The sequence below is a fragment of the Eucyclogobius newberryi genome, unplaced genomic scaffold (assembly GCF_026437365.1).
Source record: "Eucyclogobius newberryi isolate DKJ021-1_F unplaced genomic scaffold, fEucNew1.0.hap1 SCAF_7, whole genome shotgun sequence".
NCBI classification, from domain to species: domain Eukaryota; kingdom Metazoa; phylum Chordata; class Actinopteri; order Gobiiformes; family Gobiidae; genus Eucyclogobius; species Eucyclogobius newberryi.
Genome location: NW_027316389.1, coordinates 31,315,716 through 31,339,876, shown reverse-complemented (window position 1 = coordinate 31,339,876; position 24,161 = coordinate 31,315,716). Strand labels below are relative to the sequence as shown.

The following is a 24,161-nucleotide window of genomic DNA, read 5'->3' as shown; positions in this document are numbered from 1 at the left end:
ATTTGCACTTCTTCCAACTTATCTAGTTATAATTTTGCCTGTTACAATAGAAAATGTGCAAGTGCGATATACTGCTACAGAAAAATGTCAGGATAATTAATAATAAATCTAAGCTATTTCATACCACTGACGCAAAAACCCTACAGCAGAATAAACTCAGAAAACTCCAAAACAGCCGAATGAAACACTTAGCACGTACTATGTATAATAGTCCTAGAAGTTTTATATTTGATTTTTTGCAACTCTTATTGTACAACAAATAAATACTGAGCCTCACAAAACCTCATCCAACGGGATTCTTTAAAGGGGTTGTACGTAATTTTTTCACATAATAAATAAAAATGTGTTTTACCCCATTACAGAAATATTGTAAAGGCATCTATTTGAGTGTTTTATTCTCCAAGAAGCAGGAAGTGTGCTGTTGCTAGTGCATGCTAGTGGTTGTTGGTCTTTACTATGACTGCAACTCTCTCTGGCGTCAGGGAACTGTGAAAAGCACTTATAAACTCATTGCGGTGAATAATTAGGATGCTAGGAAGGCATAAGGTAAGCAAGCAATACAGATTGACTGCAGCACAGAGTTTAAAAATAACTAATTATGTTTTTCACGGCACAACGCCTTTCAACATGCTGCTTGAATACTACTAGGTGAAATGTCTCACCTTGAAAGCTTACAAACACTATTCATGTCAAACATCCCTATATAATGTACATATGTGCTTTATCTATTCACTCGTTTATATCAATATCCTCCATTGTAATTCCTCTGCATTTGCTGACTCATCTTCTCCCACAAACAATGTCTGTGCGTGCCACCAAGAGGAAGACGCCGACACGTTCACTCCACTCATCTGACTCGGAAGGGAAAGAAACATGTTCGCGAATTATTGCCGCTCATGCACAATTGAACTTTAATATTTCAGAGCCAAAAATGAACGCAGCCCAGCAGGAGAGGAGAGAGGGGGGGCAGGGGTATCTGTGGACCATGGAAACGAGTCTGTCCTGTCTAGACACAACGCAAAGTGATGATAGTGATGTAAGTGAGTGGTAATGTTTTAGCATACGGGTCCATCAGTCTCTGTCAAAGTGAATGGGCTCTTCCTCACTACTCAAGTCTGCATCATCGCTTCGTCTGTCGCCAACATTTGTCATCCACCTTATGGTCAGGATTCCACGATGTCTCGGTTTATTGTAGGATGTGACAACTGAGTGCAAAAAGGTATAAAAGGGACACGTGGCTTGAATTAGAAAACGTACCGTGTGATTTGAGGCCGGTGGAACTCAAATAATAATTCAAATTGAGACAAACGTGGGCCGAAATTGCTCTCAGTCAAATAGAATCATTTGAATAACTTCCTGTAGAAATTCTAGTTGATTTGGCAGTCGAGTGGTTAAGGTGGCACCACATATGCCAGTCGATGCCAGTGTCGTGAGTTTGAATCCCGGCTGAGAATTGACTGCATGTCCTCCCTTCTCTCTCACCCTCATTTCATGCCTATGGGCCAAAAAATCATTATAGAATATATACACATTCATACAAGGCATGTGGGTGAAGGGCTTTGGCTACACTATGTCCCAACACATTTGTTTTATCTTGTTTGTTTGTGATACATATCGGTATGAAGCAATAGTTCATTAAGAAGGATTTGGGCTTAGTAACTCATCAATAAGTCTGAATTGTTCTTAATAAACCTGTTCTTTATAAATTATGTTTTTGGCCATGCTTTATGTAGGATAATTAAGGTGTAGTTATTATAAAGTGGTAACAGATGAAGGATTTTGCCATACTGAATACAAAGAGTAAATTTCATTCTAGAACACCTCACGTGGCAAACTAGTTACATATTTACCGTGTTTGATGGTTTTCACTGCTTTTTCATTTGCTCCTCTCCTCCTAAGCCGCCACAGCATCGAGACGCGAGCATAAGTTATGTAACGATAAAACTGACAAAATGAACGCAAGTAAGCCGGGACTGCAGTGACAAGCCTTTGAACTCCACAAGTCATATCCAGCGTACAACTCTAACAGAGCTTTACATATGTGCAACACAAGTCCCCCCCGATCCAACACTGCTGATGAGACGGACCCCAGATAGAATATTCAATGATATTCAGTCGCACAGTTTTCTTAGGCTGTTTTGATACCGTTCACATGACTTTTTTTATGCATACTTCCTTGTTACGTTTGAATGAGGAAATGACATGTCCATTTTGGCGGCTGTTGTAACATTAGCTTGTGGTTTGAGACCAGAAATAGAAGCAGGATGACTGTAAAGGACATCACAGGTTACTATTTATATATCGGTGTCATTTAGCTGGCGCTGGACTCGGGAGGAAATGTGGTTGTATGTTTCTTTTTTACATTTCAAATATGACCAGAAAAAATATACTGTATAGTCTACTGCATATTTTGAGGGCAACTTTTGGCGTGAGGCAGGGTCCCACCAACAAGACTCAACAAGACATTCACGCACTAATAAAAACATGTCCTCAAATTCAAATGAATTCATAGACAGCGGTTTTAAACAACTTACTTTAATTGTTTATTGTCTAAACCCAGGCTTAGATTAGAGATTGACCGATTAAGGGTTTTTTCATGGCCGATGCCAATACTGATTGTTAAGAATCCAGAAAACCTGATGGCCAGTTTTCTGGGCCGATTTAGATTATTTTCCCCAAATGATGTGAATAGAATGTACTAAAAACAGCTTCAGACACCTGTTTTACCGCAAACTGGATAAGAAAGCAGTTTTGTTACATTTAGTGCAGTTCTCTCTTTGCATTCAAAGTTCAAATAAAGCTTTGTGTGTATTCTTTAGGCAGAAGGTCAGCCCAAACAAAATATATATTTAAGGCTGATAGCCGATACACTAAAATGTACAGATATCAGGTCATTTTTATTGATATAAAAAGACAGTTTGTCATTATTCTTTAAAGATAAAAATTGAATTCCTCTTACTGTTGGAAAACAGTTAATCCAGGATACTTTTCGCTCAGTCCTGGATGATTACGGTGATTATATATATATATATATATATATATATATATATATAAAATATATATATATATACACATATATATATACACATTTTACAGCAACCAACAGTCTTAAAACCTCTGAACTCAAGGTTCATTACAGGAGAAGGATACAGAACTCTACACTGTCAATTATCAAGTAGAATGGCAATCATTGGATGACAGAACAGAACAGCATTGCCTTTTATTTGTTTACAAGGCTCTTATTGGTATTTTGCCTGATTATTTACTATCTATGCTGAACATCAGATCAGGTACTCATCTATTAAGCTCTCAGGACATGTTTATTTACAGTCACACCATATCAACCCAGAATTGGGAAAAAAGGCTTTGTTCCATCTCTATGGAACAAAACACAGTTTTTTAAATTGGACAATCTTGTGCACTTGTTAAAGATTACCCAAAAAGACAGTGCTCATACTTTGCATGATTTTATTCCATATTGTATGTGATATTGTATTTAACTTATTGAATGTTTTATTGACTTTTTTTAATATTCTGTATAGAATTAATACATTAATATTTATTGATTTCAACCTGACCGATGTATTATTACCCAGCACTGTATCTCTTCACTCTCATTTCCTGTCACCTGTCTAATACGGCCAGCCAGTCTACTATAAACCCATCCACCCATCTTCTTCCACTTATCGAGGGCCGGGTTGCAGGGGCAGCAGTCTAAGCAGGGACTCCCAGACTTCCCTCAACCCAGACACTTCCTCCAGCTCCTCCGGAGAGATCCCAAGGCGTTCACAGGTCAGCCAAAAGACATAGTCCCTTCAGCGTCTCCTCGGAACACCTCCCCATGGAGGCGTCCAGGAGACATCAGGAGACATCAGGAAGCAGAGGTCCAAGCCACCTCAGCTGGCTCCTCTCGACGTGGAGGAGCAGCAGCTCAACTCCAAGGTGCTCCCGTGTGACTGAGCTACTCACCCTATGTCTAAGAGAGTGCCCAGCCACCAGCGGAGGAAATTTTATTCGACCGCTTGTAAACGCAACCTTGTCAGTTTGGTCATTACCCAAAGCTCATGACCATAGGTGAGGATATGAATGTAGATTGACAGCAGAGATGAGATCCTGTGGTCCCCAAAGGGCAGCACCGGCGGAGTCAAACATGCACTGGGAACAGGTCTGATTTACTGCTGGCAATGAACACAGCTCCTGCTCTGGTCATACAGGGACCGGACAGCCCTGAGAAAAGGGCCCCGGACCCCATACTCCCGGAGCACCTCCTAAAGGACACCACGAGGGACACAGTCAAATGTCTTCGCCAAATCCACAAACACATGTGGACTGGTTTGGCAAACTTCTATCAACCCTTGCTTTCCGATGGAGAGTATAGGTCCAAAATTCCACGACCAGGTGAGAGCGGTAGAGGGGTTTAAGCACCCGAATAATCCTAGGAGCTGTGTTGTTGGGGGCTTCATGCCACTGGAAGGGTCACCCAAGGCAAACAGATCCTAAGTGACTGGTCAGACCAAAACAGTTTCAGAAGCCCATTATGTCGAGTGAAACAACCCTGGGCTGGGTGCTCGACGGTGAGCGTCTGGTGACCGGGTCGTTCCCCGCAGGGCACAGCCCGAAGGAGCGACGTGGGTCCACCTGCAGGAGGATCTGAAAAGGGCCAGTGCAGCGAGATCTGGGTAGCAGTCAAAGGCAGGGGCCTCGACGACCGGATACCTGGACTCAGAACATGGATACTATAAACCCATCACCTATAAATGCACTTTCGCTTCCTTCTTCCCTCAGCCTCCTCTTCCTCCTCTCCTTTCCTTCAGCATCACCAGTATCACTTAACATTCAAATATATTAGTTGGTTTGACTTAAGGGCATGAGGAGAAGGCGAAATGTGCCTGGCTGACACTGTCTTTTCTCGCCATTCACTCAACAGAATTTACCATTTTGGAAAGCAATTATTTGTAATTCCATGGTTTTATGTTCACTTAAATTTAACAAAGCAGCTTAATGTCTTGCTTATATTATAAAGGAAATTAATGAAAAAGCAGAGTAGTTTGAAGTACAGTTAAAGCTAATAAGTAGTAGTATTGTGATCTGGATTGGAGTGAATTGGAAGAAACAGATTAAAAAATCTAGTTGGTTTTAGCAAATAAAAAACACTCAGATCAATGTGAGAGACACCCAAGTCTACTTTAAACACATTTACTACTACTTGTATTATGTTTTAAATAAATAGGAGATTAATTTGTGATGAAGGCAAAATCTAGCTGGACAATAGATTTTAAATACGGATATATTACATACTTAACCAAGTATGTGGCCTCCATATTATTGTGCAACCCTTCTTGCCTGGGATGAAACATGCACCACAGCCACCATATTTGCAGACCCGCCAACAGTAAAGGGAGTGTGTGCAGGAGAGATAGAGAGAGAGGAGCAGGGTGATTAGGATTCCTGTCACATTTGGGCCCTTTTACTGAGCTGAGGCGCAGGATGAAGGAGGGAACGAGGAAGAGAGGAGAGGAAGAGAAGGCAGAGGAGGTATTGATTTAAAGTGGTGCCGGAGAATCACATCACTAATTCTGTGAGTGAAGGCTGGGACAACAGCAGGGGACTGTACACATCTGATTGGAACACCTCTGAGAAACAACCTGTACCCAATCTAAGGTAGGCAGAGGCAAAACAACAGTACTGTCCTAAAAAGTTCTGTTAGTAAGTCAGAAAGTTGTATTTGGGGTGAAGTTAAGATTTCTACAAAGGAGGAAGCAGGTATCTAACTCATCCATAGCCCTCACAAACCCTTTGTATTCACATGCATTAACATTCAGGCAAGTGCACAGCTTTAGAACAGCTTTTAGAGACACCTAAGTGGCAAAGCAAGGGTCGACAGACAACATGGCCCTTATTGGTCTCCTGGATCTGAACAATGCCTCAGCTGAGGAGGTCTATCTAGAGCACCCAAAGGCCCTCCAAACGTGGTGTAACACAAGTTGGCTTCAAATGAATGTGGCCAAAACCAATTAACTTGTTTCAACACAAACAAACAGTCTGTCACACTTAACTATGAGCCTGTACCTCCTAAGAAAGCTCAGCAGCATTGGGATCAGTTAATAAATTATAGAATCTGTGTGCTAACTGTTCACGTGACAGTATGGCACAATCACACGACCTGCAGAACAAATAATAAATTAAACAAGATTGTGGGGAGGCCTCAGAACCCTCTGAGTCAGCTGTAAAGAAAAAGGACATTGAATAAAGCTAAAAACATTGTGTCAGACTATCATCCTCAACTTTGACCTTCTGCACAATGGGAGGCACTATAGAGTTCCATTTGCAAACGTCTGTTTATAAAACAGGGGGACTATGTCCCCTGCTTTATGGACATCCGGAATGCAGCGGGAGTAAGCACACGTGAGCTACAGAAAGGATTTTTTATAATGTATCTCTTTTACCACTGCTTCTATTTATGTTTTATGCTGCTTTTATGTGGTTCTGAGCTGAAGATTCATTTCTACCTTGGTAGACAATAAAGCCATATTCTTTTCTATTCTACTCTATAATGCTACTCTATTTTGGGGGAAACACCAAAGTCACATAGGTTGCGTTCATGGCATTCTAGAATTCACCTTATTCCAGAAGCCCTTCTTCCAGTTGTGTAAGTTAAAGGCGTAATGGACTATTTTTCGCCGATTTGAAAACTGAAGTGGAAGTGCGCATGCGCACTCCCCCCGTGCGGACCTGTACAAGAGCATCGCGGCTAGAAGTGCGTTTGTTTATTAGCGCGACGGATCGCATCGCATCGCATCTCTCGTCTCGTCTTAATTTTGTCCCGTACACTGAGGGAACTATATTATGTTAGATCCATGCGCTTAGACAAGGGGAACCGTGCTGCTCTCCTGGGGACGAGCCGTACGTGGCTGCAGGTGAGCGGTTGGTGCGTTCTATGATTGATACGTGGCAGGACTAATCGGCAGTCCACGCCACGAGGAAATCAGACTTAGATTTGGGCCAAAAAATCGTCCATTACGTTTTCAAAATAGGGATAGCAACCTCGAGAGAAAATAAGTTCTACACAGAACTAATTCAGACCAGGGAATGGGTGCATTATTGCATTGTTGGTCACATGAACATTGGATGTCATACGTTACGTTATAGCATATTTTAGCATAATGGCAATATCTAACTTTATGGATTTCTATTTTGGAAATTTCTTTAAAAAGCAGTAAATCTCCCTTTTAGTTACATAGTTTCATTGGCCCTGCCTACCTGAACGCTATCTTATTCCACAGGAAAAAAAAGTTGGGTACTCCAGCTTTAAAGTTGCCCTATGTGACTTTTGCAGCATCATGGTGTAATGTGAACACTAGGACACAGTGCAATGTCGTAAACAGATATCAGGCTATATCTATGTCAGAACTGCAATTCACTAGTGGCCACTGTCTTTTGTGGGACTTAAGGAACGTTAAGGAAGGAATGAGAGAATGAAGGAACAAATATTTGTTATCTGCCTAAGGGCAACGGGTTGAAACTGGCACTTGGTATGGTTAATATATATATATATATAATGTGTGAGCAACTGTGTCCAAATAATTTCCCTTGGGGAACAATAAAGTTAATATATTATACCCACATATTCATGATATTAACGGAATAAACCTTGACATTATTCACCCACACTGACAAGACTCTAATGCTATTTGCATTCATTACATACGTATTGTTTTTTTCAGCATTGCCTTTATACACTAAGTTGAAAAACAATTATGTTAAATCAGCTAATAAACTCACATTAAATGTGTATTCAACTAAGCATTGAAATAACCTGTTTCCAAATGAACAGGCAGGTCATGCTAACACAATGCAATGAAACAAAAGCGTCACATTCACTGTTTAGATTACCAGGAAGTGGTGATATAACAATTAGCTCTGACATTTAATTCTCATTTCAAACAAACAAAAATAAGAAAAACTGATGAAAAAACAGTGGAACAATGAGTCACAGGCAGACCAATGTAGGAAGGCGGAAACGCAGACCTCCCACAGGTGCTAAAACCTAAACTGGAAAATAACATGATTACCCAACAAGCTCCAGCCCAGCCAGCAGGCACTCACCGTCCTCCTGGCACTCTTCTGGGGGCTTGGCTTTCTTGGCCAGCCGAGGGTCGAGCCACGATGTCGTTTTGGTGTTGTGACTGGACAGAAAAAGGGAGGGGGACAAAACATATTGGCTAAAGTCAAAAAGAGGTCAACGTGGGTAAAAGATAAACTGGCAATGACCTGAGCAAGGCAGAAACAAGAGGATTTCTAAGGTAAACTAAATGATCATTAATCCGCTAATTAGCCAGCAGTGCTAATTGCTCCTGTGATGGGAGAGGGCGAAAGGGTGAGTATGCATCACTAAAGAGAGGAAGTGCTTGGCTAGTGTGATTAGAATTATAAGTTATATAAATTATTCAGCTCACAAGCCAGCGCTGTAGAGTTTCTGAAGCCGGCGAAACATAAAGCTCTTAAAGAAGTAATGATAAATCAACTACTTTATTTCACAGAAGAGATGAAGTGTATCTTTAACAGCTGCAGAATTTATGAAGCTGAAAAGGTACATAATCACAGCTTATGAAAATGTAGTACTACGCATTGCAAATATTTTGTTTACATTGAATAAATGCAGGACACTTGGAGAAAATAGTGTGCAATCTTTTTGTACTGTTGGGGAAGTAAAAAATAAGAGTAAAAGATTTTCAATTTTCAAAAGATAAGTAGTGGATAAGCAGGGCTGTAGAAAGCCTTTAGTCGCTTAATCCATTCAACGGTCGATGGTGTTATTTCAAAGTTTTAATCTAAACATTTTACTAAGCACTGTTTTGGGATAGAGTTTAGTATGTAGAACTTAATATATATAATATTTATGACTGTAGGCTGTTTGGTTATTACAAAATGGTTACTGAGAGTTCAATTTAAATGGGTCATTTTCATCAGCAGCTTATAAAGAACCATTATAAATGTGTAGCCCCAAGTTTCAGATCTCAATAGCAGAAAACTCTCATGGACAGTGACGGCTAGTGACTGTGGCTAGACCTGCCACCATAACAAATACTGAAGTGCAATATAACAATATAACTGTAGGAGAATCCCTCCCAAAGCTGTGCAATATCATTAAAAAATATGAGCTGTAATAAATAAAAGCCAAATGAAATACTTTTGTAGCTAGTTGGAGTTATAAAGTCATAAAAGTTACAAATTTCACTCTCTACAGCTTAAATCTTATTTGAAGGGAAAAAAAACTGTTCCCCAAAGTGCAAAGAAAACATACACAATAAATATTGAGCTCCAAATTATTATTCTTTCTGTCATATATTGAACGTTAAGTCAATATAATAATTCTCGTGACATTTCAAATGTTGCAAACAGAAATTCCTTTTGTTGCACTGTTATGTTCTGCTACAGTGGAAGCAGGTCATTCCCAAGGATCATGCTGTGTTGTCAAGCCCTGACCTGTAATTCACCATTCTGTGAAAACATGAGGTCAGCGTGTACAGTCTTACGTCCATCAAACAGGTAAAAATGCCCATTCTCCAGTCTGAAAGAGCCTCAGTTTAAAGCTCTTATTTACAAAGAAAGGTGTTGTTACATGACGTGAATGGGCTGGTGCAAATGTTGTGATTAAATTGACAGACATTTTACATTTGTCTGTTAATTAAACCTCAATTAATTTAGTAATAAAGACATTTTTTTATTAAATGTATTTTGGATTTACACAATATCGTCTGAATATCGTAATCAGGATACAAAAAATATCACGATATGATTTTTGAATATCTCTTACAAAAAGTGGTTGGTTTGGTTAAAATAATTCACTTTAGTATGAAACGATGATGGGTTCGTTCATACAGGGTTGATAGTTGTCAGTTGATTTCAGTCAAATTTGACAGTGCAATAATGAAATGTTATTTTCATGAATAATAATAACCCATACAGTAACTTTCCATCTGAAACTTTGACATCCTCAGTGTCATGGAATGAGACATACACCGATGCTATTCCGTAACACATCGAGAACACAATTCAACTTAGAATATGAAACGACACAGAAATATCAGACATTTGTATGGCAAGCTTGGGAGAAAACGCGGGGACTGATCACGCAGGCTGTGGTACGCAGCCTGCGAGATCCTCCTGCGTCTCACCCCGTTTTTTCCCATGCTGGTTGGTTTTATTAGATATTATGGAATAGGCGGGTCACATTTCTCATTGGTCAGCTTCACATCAAGGCACTTGGTATTTATAAAGCCTGCAAGGGGGGGTGCAACTCCCCCCCCGGGGCAACATTCTTTGGCCCATCTTTACAACCCCTTCACAAATGCAGTTTGTCACACACCCGTTCTTCTCTTAGACTAATGATGCAGATAAAATATCACTATTATGCAGATAAAATACATCACAGAAATATAATCATATGTTCACATTTTATCACACTCAGTCCTTACGTTCACATGCAAACCAAATAACTGGCCTAGTCCAATTCAAACTGATTTTTCAAAATGCATGTAAACCAAAGAACTACAAATGACACATGTGGAGAAGTGTGTGGTGAGATTGATGCTGGATGTAAGAGTGCAGTCAGATAAAGACGAGGAGCAGAGAGCAGGAGAGACATTGAACTGCACCACGTATGAGAAACGGGTTGTATTAAACGTGTTTGAACTCACTCAGATGATAAACTATGGCCCCTCCAAAGCAAACTACTTTATTTTGGTCCGCTGCGTTAAAGTGAAAAACTACCCAAGCTTCAATGTGTTTATTTTTACTGCAGAGATGTTTGCCAAAAGTGTGGTTATATGTATGATTGCCGTATAATCAGCAATTAAAGCTGCAAAGTTATATACTAATGTAATTTTACTAAACGCCCCTGAATGTCCCTCAGCCCCTGTTTGAATCTATCCGTTCTTGTAAACTGTAAACTGGGGTGAAGTTAAGATTTCTAAAAAAAAAAGAGTGATTAATTGATGTACAATGCTTGTCTTTAGTCGACCAAGGATTTTTTTTGGTCGACAACAGGCCTTGTGACTTACTCTATGAAGTACACCTCCCCCTTCTCTGTGTAGGCCATCTCCCAGTTGTCCGGCAGTGGCCCCAGCTCCTCCTCGTTGGGATCGGGCACTTTAGCGGGGGACTTGCAGGGGGACTTGGGCTCCTCCTCTCCCTCTACTGCAGGCTCAGAGGAGGCTGGGAGCTGACAGGACCCTTCCACACCAACCTCCCCAGAGGCGTCTGTGCTCTTGTCCTCATGCTCACTGGACTCTGCAGCCAAGGAAAAAAAGAAAAAAACAACATTTGGCAGCGTTATCCTCACAAAATACCACTCATATGCTGACCTGAATGTACAACACGCCATGCACAATGAGTCAGAGCCCCAACCCCCAGGAGAGGACGCCATGCACGGCCAAATACAAGTCTCAAAATGAGTCATTTTAAACAAGTTTAGATGTATTTGATGGATGGGACGGGATCAGCTCAGGGCAGTCAGATGCTAATCAGATGCTAATCAGGTACCCATCAGTGATGAGGGAGCTGCAGCCAGGGCTGTTAACATAGAAGATTAGTTTCAGGGGAAACTTAAAACAGTGCAAAAAAATAGATTAACAGGACAGAGTAGGATAAAGAGTCATCAGACTAGATCCACAGATTGAGAATTACTTTTGGATGAGAGTCAAGGGAATGTTAATACTGTGTTTTTCAAAAACAGTATTAACAATGGAACCCTCTCGGACAAATGAGGGATTACACCGACTTGACTGACTTGTTTAATGCTGATGGTTATTTAAGATAACCAGGGCTGACACTAACAACTATCTTAGCAGTTGACCAGTTAGTGATTATTTCTCCAGTTGCCTAGTCAAATGCTTATTTCAATTGTACATTGAGACTTCCTAAATATAATAATCAACCAAATAAAAGTTGAATTATGGTTACTGAAGGTTTCTAGATGGAGAATATTTACAATTGTATTGTGGATTGAAATTGAAATACTTTATTTTTTGACATCTTGATTAAATAATGCCACAGTCTTTGTTATTAAAAGGACTTTTCGTATATGCTTTAAAGTCTATATAGTCCAAATAACTATTACAATTATCAAAATACAACTATTACTATTTTTCATAGTTGACTTGTCACAATTAGTTGATTTCCGTAATTGCTGCAGGCCTAAAGCTAACTCAACTCAATAGTAAAACAAAACCTTAACTTACATTTGTATTGTGCTTTACAAAATTGACAAAGCCTTACAAAGTGCTACACTGTAAAGTGCAACAAAGGGATATACAAAATATTACAATTGAATCAAAATTGCTATTTGAGTTGGCACAATTATCAAATCGCAAAAGAAAAAGAAGAAAATTATGTAGATCATAGAATGTCCACTTGGTAATAAAATATCCAGTCTATTTATTGTTTATGATAATATTAAAATCATTTTCATTAGTTTTAATAAGACAAATCAAAAATAAAAAATCAATCAATATGAAAAAAAAACTCCCAGTCTTTAGACCTAAGTACCTTGAAACCATACGATATAAGCAGTTCAATTGCACCACGATCAATTTTCTGATCAAGTTATTTTCTTCGTATTCCTTTTTTGCTGTGTAAGCAAGATGGAGCCTGAGGAGATTGAGCGCAAATAATAAAAAACTGGAATGTCAGAAAAAGACAAATATAGACCGACAAGGTTCAAAGGTCACGGGATGAGTCAAAAAACCTGAGGAAAAATTGGGTGCACAGACAAGTTGGTGTCAGAATAAAACGCATGGCCATATAACACAACGTGACTTTGCTTGTCTGTGTCATCTTACAGGGCTAACTTTGCTGTCTAAACAGCATTTCTAAATATACAGCTGCCACAATTTTATGGCATATGGAAAAATGTGTGGTCTAAATTAGCTAAACAGATGCCACATGCAGAGGAATAGAGCCAGACAGACAAGGGAAAGGACAGCGAGAACAGCACTGCAGAGACAGAGAGGTCAGGCGAGTGAACGAGAGAGGGGTAATAATAGACACAAAAAGACAAAAGCCAGAGGACAGAAGGCCAGAAGGACGCAGGATGCAGACACAGGGACACCAACTAAAATGAGCCATAACAGGAGAGCCAAGGTGCCCCAGTGTGGTCGCGGCGATGGGGTGGTTGAAACTAACGCACATCGACACCAGCAGAGTGGAATAATGTGGCTGATAATGACAAACCAGGGTGTAGTAAGCGCAGAGATGGGTCTAAATGACCAGGATGTTAAACAGATAAAGTGGTCCATCTTTCATGACAAGGTGAGGAACAAGTAACATAAGGGAATACTAGTATGCAATCCGTCATTCCAACGCTAAAATAGGATCTATTTCTGCATTCCATCATGTGCTGGAAATACCATGTACTAATAGTGTTCCTAAGCACAGATGTGTTCCACAGCACAGATGTGTTCCACAGCACAGATGTGTTCTTCAGTACAGATGTGTTCCACAGCACAGATGTGTTCCACAGTACAGATGTGTTCCACAGCACAGATGTGTTCTTCAGCACAGATGTGTTCCACAGCACAGATGTGTTCTTCAGTACAGATGTGTTCCACAGCACAGATGTGTTCTTCAGTACAGATGTGTTCCACAGCACAGATGTGTTCCACAGTACAGATGTGTTCTTCAGTACAGATGTGTTCCACAGCACAGATGTGTTCCTCAGCACAGATGTGTTCCACAGTACAGATGTGTTCCACAGCACAGATGTGTTCTTCAGTACAGATGTGTTCCACAGCACAGATGTGTTCCACAGTACAGATGTGTTCCACAGCACAGATGTGTTCTTCAGCACAGATGTGTTCCACAGCACAGATGTGTTCTTCAGTACAGATGTGTTCCACAGCACAGATGTGTTCTTCAGTACAGATGTGTTCCACAGCACAGATGTGTTCCACAGCACAGATGTGTTCCACAGCACAGATGTGTTCTTCAGCACAGATGTGTTCTTCAGCACAGATGTGTTCCTCAGTACAGATGTGTTCCTCAGTACAGATGTGTTCCTCAGCACAGATGTGTTCTTCAGCACAGATAAGTTCCTCAGTACAGATGTGTTCCACAGCACAGATGTGTTCTTCAGCACAGATGTGTTCCACAGCACAGATGTGTTCCACAGCACAGATGTGTTCCACAGCACAGATGTGTTCTTCAGCACAGATGTGTTCTTCAGCACAGATGTGTTCCTCAGTACAGATGTGTTCCTCAGTACAGATGTGTTCCTCAGCACAGATGTGTTCTTCAGCACAGATAAGTTCCTCAGTACAGATGTGTTCCACAGCACAGATGTGTTCTTCAGCACAGATGTGTTCCACAGCACAGATGTGTTCCACAGCACAGATGTGTTCTTCAGCACAGATGTGTTCCACAGCACAGATGTGTTCCACAGCACAGATGTGTTCCACAGCACAGATGTGTTCCACAGTACAGATGTGTTCCTCAGCACAGATGTGTTCCACAGTACAGATGTGTTCCTCAGCACAGATGTGTTCCACAGCACAGATGTGTTCCTCAGCACAGATGTGTTCTTCAGTACAGATGTGTTCCTCAGTACAGATGTGTTCCTCAGCACAGATGTGTTCCACAGCACAGATGTGTTCCTCAGCACAGATGTGTTCTTCAGTACAGATGTGTTCTTCAGCACAGATGTGTTCCACAGTACAGATGTGTTCCTCAGTACAGATGTGTTCCACAGTACAGATGTGTTCTTCAGTACAGATGTGTTCCACAGCACAGATGTGTTCCACAGCACAGATGTGTTCCACAGCACAGATGTGTTCCACAGCACAGATGTGTTCCACAGTACAGATGTGTTCTTCAGTACAGATGTGTTCTTCAGTACAGATGTGTTCTTCAGCACAGATGTGTTCCTCAGCACAGATGTGTTCCACAGCACAGATGTGTTCCACAGCACAGATGTGTTCTTCAGTACAGATGTGTTCTTCAGCACAGATGTGTTCCACAGTACAGATGTGTTCCTCAGTACAGATGTGTTCCACAGTACAGATGTGTTCTTCAGTACAGATGTGTTCTTCAGTACAGATGTGTTCTTCAGTACAGATGTGTTCTTCAATACAGATGTGTTCTTCAATACAGATGTGTTCCTCAGTACAGATGTGTTCTTCAATACAGATGTGTTCCTCAGTACAGATGTGTTGTAAAAGTAGCTCAAAATGAGGCCGCTGTTTGCTGTTTGCATCAGCGTTTTATTCACCACAAACCAGAAAGAGCATGCTTGTTGTTAGCATACAGCGCCCGCTCTGGTCTCTGAAAGTTGTAAAAAGCGGTAATAAACTCATTGCGGTGAATAATTAGGATGCTTGGAAGGTGTTAGGAAAGTGGGGAATAAGTTTAAACCTCTGCATTTAGTTTAAAATTAACTAGTTATGTTTTTCATGCTTAAAAATATACAGTGCCATCAAAACCCAATCCAATATTGAACCTATTTTACTGAGCTAGCACCAAAGTAGTCCTTCGCCAAACCTCTTTTGGACTAGCAGCTTGCTTCATTATAATGTTCTCTTGGGACTTGCATGTTGGTAACATCGATCCCAATGATAGTGAATACACAGCCACTACCTTTAGGTGTCAGATTTATCTCTTCTTCCAAGAATAATCAAGACAGCCATTACAGTGTGTTTCCCAGCTTTACTCAATCATTCTGGGGAGGTTGCATTAAATGATCACACATGGATCTTTTTATTGCAACGTTGATTCTCAACACTTCAAATGATGAATACATCATCAAGACAAGGCTGGTGTTATGTCTCATTTAGTAGATGGAAAATGGGGAGTAAAAACATCAAAAAGCAGTGATGGGAGCACATACCGGCAGTAAATGTACTAACATGTTGCACAATGAAGATGTGCGATACACAAATACAACAGCAAAGTGCCTAAATTCATTAAATACTGTGTATCACTGTGACTGTGGTAGGCTCACTCATCATTGTGATTTGTATGCCAAAGGCTGAGTGGCCCTCTCTGAGTGCTCGTAGGTTCACTCATTGGATGTCTCTCATCTGTGTGGTCTTATGCTGACCTGTGTGCTCTTGTGCAGAGAGCGGAGGGTCACTTGCCCTGCACTCAAGAGACGTTCACTACTTGTCTGTCTCCCAAGTTCGGATTGAGGAAAACAAGCCTTTAGCTATGCTGGAACTCTCTCCAGTCTGAACTATGGTGGTGTGAGCCGGTGGCACTGAGGGGTTTTTGCTCCATTTTACATATTTATCATTACTTTTTTTTTTTTTTTTTGGTCCGTTTATTAAACAGGACAGCTGAGCATGAAGTGGGGAAAGAAAGACATGTAATAAACTGTGAGTCAGGATTCAACTAACGACACGACCGACTGCACATGGAGTCTGGCATATGTGCTGCCGGCTTAACCACTCGACCACTGGGCACTTTCACTTCACGTTAAAAAACAAAGAGTGTAAATCTCTTTTATACTATGGCTCTTGTTTTGTGTAGATGTGAAAATGTTTTTGTACTGTGTGTTGCAAATGCACTTTGCCCCAGGTCACCCTCGTAAAGAGGTCTCCATAAATAAATACAATTTAGTAACATATTGTCACATCTGGTCCAACCAGAGAACTGTATTCTGAATACTTAGAATACTTTTACAGTGACTTGATTAATATAATAGTGTAAAAACACATGACGTGACACAAGATTGAAACTGCAAGAAATGTTTGTTGCACTGTTTGATTTGCATTTATTTATCACTAATTAAAGAAGGGGGAAATCACATGCGCTCAGAACTAGAGCAGTGTTTTCTATTATTCCCATTAATTCAGCACAGTTTGAAGTCATTGCATTATCAAATATCATTATATATTCCTTTAGGAAAGAAACTGTACTGTTGAAACTTCTGAATACCACTGAATCAAAGAGTAACTGTACTAGATAGTTTCTCAAAATCAGTTTTCAAAATATGTATTTTCAGTAGGCCTATAATGTATTTTGTGTGCTTTTCTACTTTACAATAGAAGAAAAAAAATCGAATTCCTCAGGCTTCTTATATGATTATTGTTGTTGTTATAAAGTGCTTTTAGTTGCAATGCATACTGTACCAATACTTAATCCATAATCCAACAATACTCCATACGCTACACTCGTCAGTCCCATCCTATTTCTTGATATTGTGATTGAGTTTAGATTTGAGATTCCTGTTTTATTAATAGGATCATGTTTCAAAGTTCACATTTTAAACGTTCCAAGGGGAATTAACAAAAAGATTGAAATCGACCAATGCACTGACAAACTAAGAATCACATACAAGAATCACAGTTATGTCCCAACATGTTTGTACAGATCTTAACTACAGGTTAGCTGTTTTTATGCAGAATGAAACAGGATATTTCGTATTATTTAAATTGGAGCTTTACATATTTTAAACATCTATTTGAACTGACTGAAATGTTGACATTGTTTAAGTTCCTCTTTTATGTTATTCCACAGTTTCACACCACAACATTACTTTATAATATATATCTGCAATGTTAAAAAAGGATGATTCTGATGACTTCGTTGCTGTGATAACACAAACGAGTGTTCATAATGTTGAGTACCTGGAGTGATGGCCACCCCGTTGCCGTTGACCACCGGGCTCTCCTCCTCCTCCTCCTCGGGCGGCTCCAGACTGGCGCGCTGCTCCATGTTACTGACGGACTGGTTCCTCTTCCTCTTGCCCTGGGCGCTGGGCCGGGCTCCGGGTAGCAGGGCCTCACTCACATTCAGGGGAGGGGCCGCGGGGGAAGGCTCCGCTGGAGGTTTGGGCGTCCCGTAGAAGTTATCTGAGGGGCGGAGAGGGAGCAGAGCAGACGGGTTTGAAGGACCTGGAAGGACCTTGTTACAACAGTGTTTCCTCATCATTAACTCACTCAAAGGTGCATTTTGATTGATTTGTGCATAATTTGATGATTTGATGCAATGAAAATGAAGGATGATGCTTGGAATTAATTGACAATGGATAAGGATTTACAGTTTTAAAGTAAAGGGCAGGTAAAGTTCAATAGCTTTCCTATTCTAAAATCTCTGCACTGTAACTAGAAGCATTAAACAAACAACACATTTCTGCTGGTAGAACAAAGTAAGGTTTTGACTTTGATGCAGCAGGTCTGATAATGTAAGTCTTGGCCTGCTCCTCTCTTTTGTTTATGTCTTAATGTGAAACCGCACATTATTTTGACACCTAAGACATCTACAGGCTGAGAAATACAAAAAGCTGACAGAAGATTTCATATTTGTTAGTAACCACATGCCATCATCAATCATTAATATTATGACATGGTTTAGGAGGGAGGAATAGTGTTTGAAATTATTACACTTAAAAGCACCAAACACTGCAGAAAGAACACTGGTCTCTGGGGGACAAGACTATGTCCTCTTGAAAAATGATGTGGAAGAAAACTTTGCTGCCTAATGATATATACAGGCTGACTTTAGAATACAATCAGAGCATAGGCTTTGTCACAAGTCATGTTACAAGGGGTTGCAAATAATGAATATTGATGAAATGTGTTGATTATTTAAACTAAATGTCAAAAGAAGGATTAACATGTGTGTTTGAATTAACATTGTTTTAGTCTTTTGGCATGTGTTAGAGTCTGTACATTACATATACATATTATTACAATGATTTGATAGTCAACAAATCATAATTATTCAGACTAATAGTTGCAAAAGAGACACCACATAACAGGTCATGAGGTTCAGTCAGGACGCTATGATGCTGCAGTGAACATGATAAATAAGTGCCTGCGCTGCATTTATGTCTTCTACCAATTCTTTTACACAAAAGGCTGTTCAGTTTCTCTACATGTGCCGAGTTGATAATCACATACACATTCATAGACATAAGTGCAGCTTTTAATATAGATATACTCGTACAGACAAACATCTTTTCTCTTCAGTGTGTCCACATAAGCGCTGATGCCTTGAAGGGACACCCTTCAAGGCATCAGTAGAAATTTAAAGTAATGGAAGTAATGGCTCCTTTCATTGTGTTCAATGGTGCTTCAAATGTTATTCAATGTAACATAAGACAATTCCATGTGTGTTATTATGTGGTGGTGGAACCAAAGCAGCCCTACAGTTAGTGTTAGTCCCATATAGTGTACCTATAACGCTTTACACAAATCGACACTTTATACCAAAGGCAGATCAAATGAACCATACAGGTGCAGTGAAGGAGAAAGGACTTTAAACACACAGGAGCACTCACTAGTTTTAATAGACACTAATGATAGACAATAGACACACTAAAAGTGCGATGTCAATAGGAGAAGCTCAGAATGTCACAAAATATAAAAAGTCCAGGTGGTTTTGTAAAATAAAAAACAAGGATTTCAGTATTAAAAATCCTTGCTTTCCATGTTAGGTTTTACTGAACAAATACTTACAAATTACATTACATTCTTCACCACAAATGATACTTTTTGTAAAGCTCATATACATTTTAAGGCTATGAAAAAAGTGTTCTTTCCATCCTTTATAAAATAAAGCAAACTGAGGTTATGTTCACACTGCAGGGTATTCAGATTTTTTGTTAAAATCTGATTTTCTTGATGTGGTTGTTCACATTAAAAATGCGACTGCTGTTTGTGTCTGATTGATTGACTGACTGTCTGACTGTGAATGGAATACAGCTGTATTCCATGCGCTCAAAAGAACACAACGTCACACGCATGGTCACACGTAGACTGTGTTTACGGAAGTACAAAAGGCACGATCCCCGGCCGCTTCATGCTGCGCCCGCCCCTTTTATTTATGTCCTTAGTTTCTTTAAATTCCGCACAAAGGCTTTTTATTTCCGCTGTCATTGCAGACAGGATCGCTTTATCCCACGCTCGGCCAACTCCAACACAATCTCCTCAAATACCCTCCATTTTTGCTTGAATTGATTTGTCACCTAGTATATTGATTATTTCACAAACTTAGACCGTGGTGAGTCAGGTTAGTTTGACCCTACTGATGATGTGTCGATGCAATAGTAATCCTAGTAACGTTTTCAGCTCCTTCGTCTGCCATTTCTCTCCTCTTTGACCAGGAAATGTTGCCAATGGATGACGTTCAGGTCGGATGAACGGGACCTGAGCGTTCAGACTGAAGTCGCATTCTAAAAGTATGGATACATATCAGATTCATTTCCACATATGAAAGTGGAGGAATCAGTAAATCATTGAAAATATTTGAAGGTGTACTTAGTTTTGCCTCCAGTTACCTCCATTTTGGAATTTGAACATTCAGAAGACACAGTATTCTAAACAGTCAATAGTTATAGTTGGTTCTCTCTAAATAGGATACATGTGTGAATGACACAAAATACTATGGTTTTGATTTAGAAACATTACAGGGCTAAAAGCTCATAAAAGCCTATTTTGCATAATACGTCTCCTTTGAATAATAAGCATTCCGCCACCAGCCGCGCTCCGTCGCTCTCTGGTGCGGGCTGTAAATCTGCTCTGGAGGAACGCCACATCCATGTCACGGCGGCCTCATCTGTGCATCTGCTGGCTGCACTGTCAGGCATGTGCAGATGGGGGATTTGCTGGTTCATTTGCCCAATAGCCTTTTTTTCCCTTCTTTTCAAACACGTGCGCTCAAAGACAGCGTGTTTGCATGTTCCGCTCGTATCTCTCCGCCTGTTTACAGTGGATGTTTCCCTCAGCACAGCGCTCTTATGCCCACTGGGGAAAGCTGTCTCGTTCTGGGTGGCTGAGCCGGAGGTGCTGCAACTCAATTTGTAGTGCACAGTCATGTAAAAATGCCAAGAATAAGTAATAAGCAGAAGAGGGAAAGGTGGTTAACAGGCCTTTTTACAACATTATAATTAATTGTGACTGTCTGTGTTTACATGTGCATTCAGATTTGTGGAGTTAGACGATTTTTAAGATGAGAGATTTAAACTGCAAAACCATCAGATTTATTTATGATCCCAGTCTCTCTGATTACTCTCATCAGATTTTGCATGTCATTTAAACAATTGCAATAATGCTACACAAGTATTCATATATGTATTGAGTCCTGAAATAGTTCTTGCTGGTGAAATAAAGTAAGAAATATGCAAATCACAATTTAATCCTGATGTAGTTTTTGATACATTATGAAATGTGGGAGCTTTGTAGCTTAAAAGGAAAAATTGGCCTTATTTGTAGTGTCCTTTAATGCTCTTGGGTAAAAAGCATGACATTCTCTGAGTCAGGCATTTCCCACAACAGGATTTTAGTTAGGGCTCTATCTACTGGCTGCAGAGGGAATTACAAATAGGATTTGAACAAAAGCCAGCTTGCCCCCGACATGCTAATGCAGACATGCAGTTGTAATAAACGTGATTTGGCAGTGAAAATGCTCAGAGAGTCTAGCGATGATTTATGGACTTTAAAACAGGATAGAATGTCTCAGAGCTCCACCATTGATGTCAAAAAACTGGAAAATTTGGAACGGGGCTCAGAGAGTAGAGGACTTACTACACATGCATGAATGAAGCTCAAGGTATGTTTGGATGACAAAACAATGTTAGAATTTTGCATTATACGTGTCCTTTAAAAAATTAAACCCTGTAAGAGATGATTTTGAATGTAATAAAATAATCATAGTATAACCTGCGTACTACTATGTGTTGCTATGTGTAAATAAAAGGTGCACATTGGACGCTGAAGTGAGCTCAGATGCCTCCAGGCCAAAACACAAGTGTTCAATGTTACTGTGATATTCTATTTGAAGAACATAAGGAGGGGCCCGGGCTGAAGGTATCCCAGCATGCATAATGGTGTTGAAGACATGTCCTCAGGTCATTCTTAAACCTTGACAGGAAGATGCACGCTGCGGTTTAAGCATCTGATGCTAAGTCAATATCACACATCTGGGGCCAACAGAAGACTACAAGTGTAAACCGAGAGGGAAATACAACATTTCAGTCAGAATGTGCTCGTGTTGTGGAATATGTAGTGTATTAGAGCTGTACTCATTATCAATATATTTACCTTGCTATAGGACAATTTTAATCTGATAAGGTCATTATGAACATGAAATAACACTGCATTTTGTTATGCTGCATAATCAAAACATAATTTTAGTAGACTTTCAGCCTCGATTTGAATCAATAACCATGTAACAGGACATGTGTTGTATTAAGCTCTGAGTATCAGGATACAAGTTACTCAACTGTATTGTAGATAATGGCTATGATCTATATCTTAGCAAGACCTATGTTTTCACCCAAATAATATATTATAAAAGCAGGACTTTGTGACAAAACTTGCGCTGTCTGCACGTATTTATAACGTGTTTTATTTTTATTTCATAACCCGAAAAAAGAGCCAAATATCTTCTTCTTATTCTTACTGGCTGTGCTTGGATGGTTCACCCGTTTCACTTCTGAAAAAAGCTCTTATAAATACGTGCACACACCTAAAATTATGCATGTGGATATTATTGCTGTGCCAAAGGGTTTGTAAGTGCAAGGAACTAATTAGACAGATTTAAATAATTACATATTTCTTTTGAGGTTTAAAAATCACATACCTCTACTTTGATGTCACAACTGAAACACAAGAAACATCCAAATCTGCCCAAATAAAATAATTAAATTAAAAAGTGCAATGACATTTGGAATAAATGTGGCACTCTTTCATGAAGAACTTGTTTCAGAATGAACTGTTGGGCTTTCCTAGTCTCTCTGATGTTCAACTATAACAGAGAGAGAAATGCACTGTCAAACGTGAAAGTCATTTTCACATTTTCTCATCCAACATTTCTAATTGAATAGAATTGTCTGTTCTTGGCAGATGCTTGCATGTGGTTCTCATCCAACATAATGACTTTTAAAATGTTTTAGATTATAGAATTCAGTTGCATTTTCTTCTACAAATAAATACAAATAATCAGTATTTCTCTTCTTTTTAGATAACCCTAGTTTTAGATGATAAAATATCTTTCTAAATGCAATTATTGACTAACTTTTGCAGATCATTTGTTCTAATATTCTAATTTACCTATACTGCATGCCAAGGGTCTAAAACTAATCTCACCAGGCATTTTGACACTGGTCTCTCCATCACAAATTCATGAAATATCATAACTCATTTTTCTCACCCCTAGGCGCCTGCTGAACACATCACCAGATCAAACTGTGGCTAAATAAAGCCGATTGTGTTTAAAAATATCCAAACTAGCTTGTGTAAAATCCAGGCTTTCGTTCAGTTTTCCCCAAGCGCCTGTCTCGTGTACAAGCACAATGTTTTCCCGACAGAGCAGCCGCACTTTTCCCATGGCTCACCTTCATAGGTTCCACTCTCTAACAGGGCACCACTTTGCTCCAGTTCCATAAAACGCTCAACGCTCACGAAGTTGTAGTCCACCCCCGGCACTTCCCCTTCTTTAGGCTGCCGCGTTGTACCTGCAGACAGAAGGAGAAGAAACGAGAGGTCATCACGGAGCTAAATAGGGCACTTGAGAAAGAAAGAAAGAAATAAAGGGGAGGAAGTTGGTTAAAGGGCAGCGGATCTGAAGATATAAAGTGTTTTTCAGGGGAAGTGGGAGGGAGGACGGAAACGGCGAAGTGGAGAAGAGGCTGGGAGACGAGTCATCGCGTGTGATGGCCAAGTTTATTCAAAAACAGAACGAAATCTAAACTCATTTATTGTATATTAATAGCTACATCAGTTCTATGTGGCCGAAAAAAGCCTATATTTTGGCTGTGTTTTGAGGTTTTACAAGAGAGAATTGCATTACTCCCCATCGACACTCACTGCATAATCTTTATTGTTTGGCCATGGTCAGTAATTTTGACTTTGTGAAACCCTTACCATTTGTCACTTGTCTTCCGTGTCTGTCAAGGCAGGATTAAACCAATATATTTGAATATTCAGTTGTGTTCAATCACAAGAACTGAAGGAAAGTGCAATCAAAATCGTAAAAACAAGTACAATCAGAAGCATTTTGCAGTAACAACTCCTCGTTAAAAAGCAGCAAATTCCGGCAAACTAAACACATTTTGAACGCGGCAGTAAAACACAGAAATGATCAGTAAAAAATGCACTTCTCAAAGGGGATATATTATGAAGAACAAACTTTAATGATATTTTAATATTCTCTATAATGGTGTA

General features: G+C 39.8%; 1 protein-coding gene across 6 annotated transcripts in view; it reads right to left on the bottom strand.

Annotated features, from left to right (window-relative positions):
• The window catches only part of magi2b (membrane associated guanylate kinase, WW and PDZ domain containing 2b), a 125,779-nt gene that overhangs the window by 40,810 nt on the left and 60,808 nt on the right, over window positions 1-24,161 (bottom strand). For all 6 annotated transcript variants that reach the window (XM_072435666.1, XM_072435667.1, XM_072435670.1 and 3 more), the window contains exons 3-6: window positions 23,333-23,452; window positions 17,622-17,846; window positions 11,064-11,292; window positions 8,107-8,186 (exon numbers count right to left, since the gene is read on the bottom strand). In XM_072435666.1, the coding sequence (XP_072291767.1) occupies window positions 8,107-8,186; window positions 11,064-11,292; window positions 17,622-17,846; window positions 23,333-23,452 (654 nt within the window). The remainder of the gene's footprint in view (window positions 1-8,106; window positions 8,187-11,063; window positions 11,293-17,621; window positions 17,847-23,332; window positions 23,453-24,161) is intronic.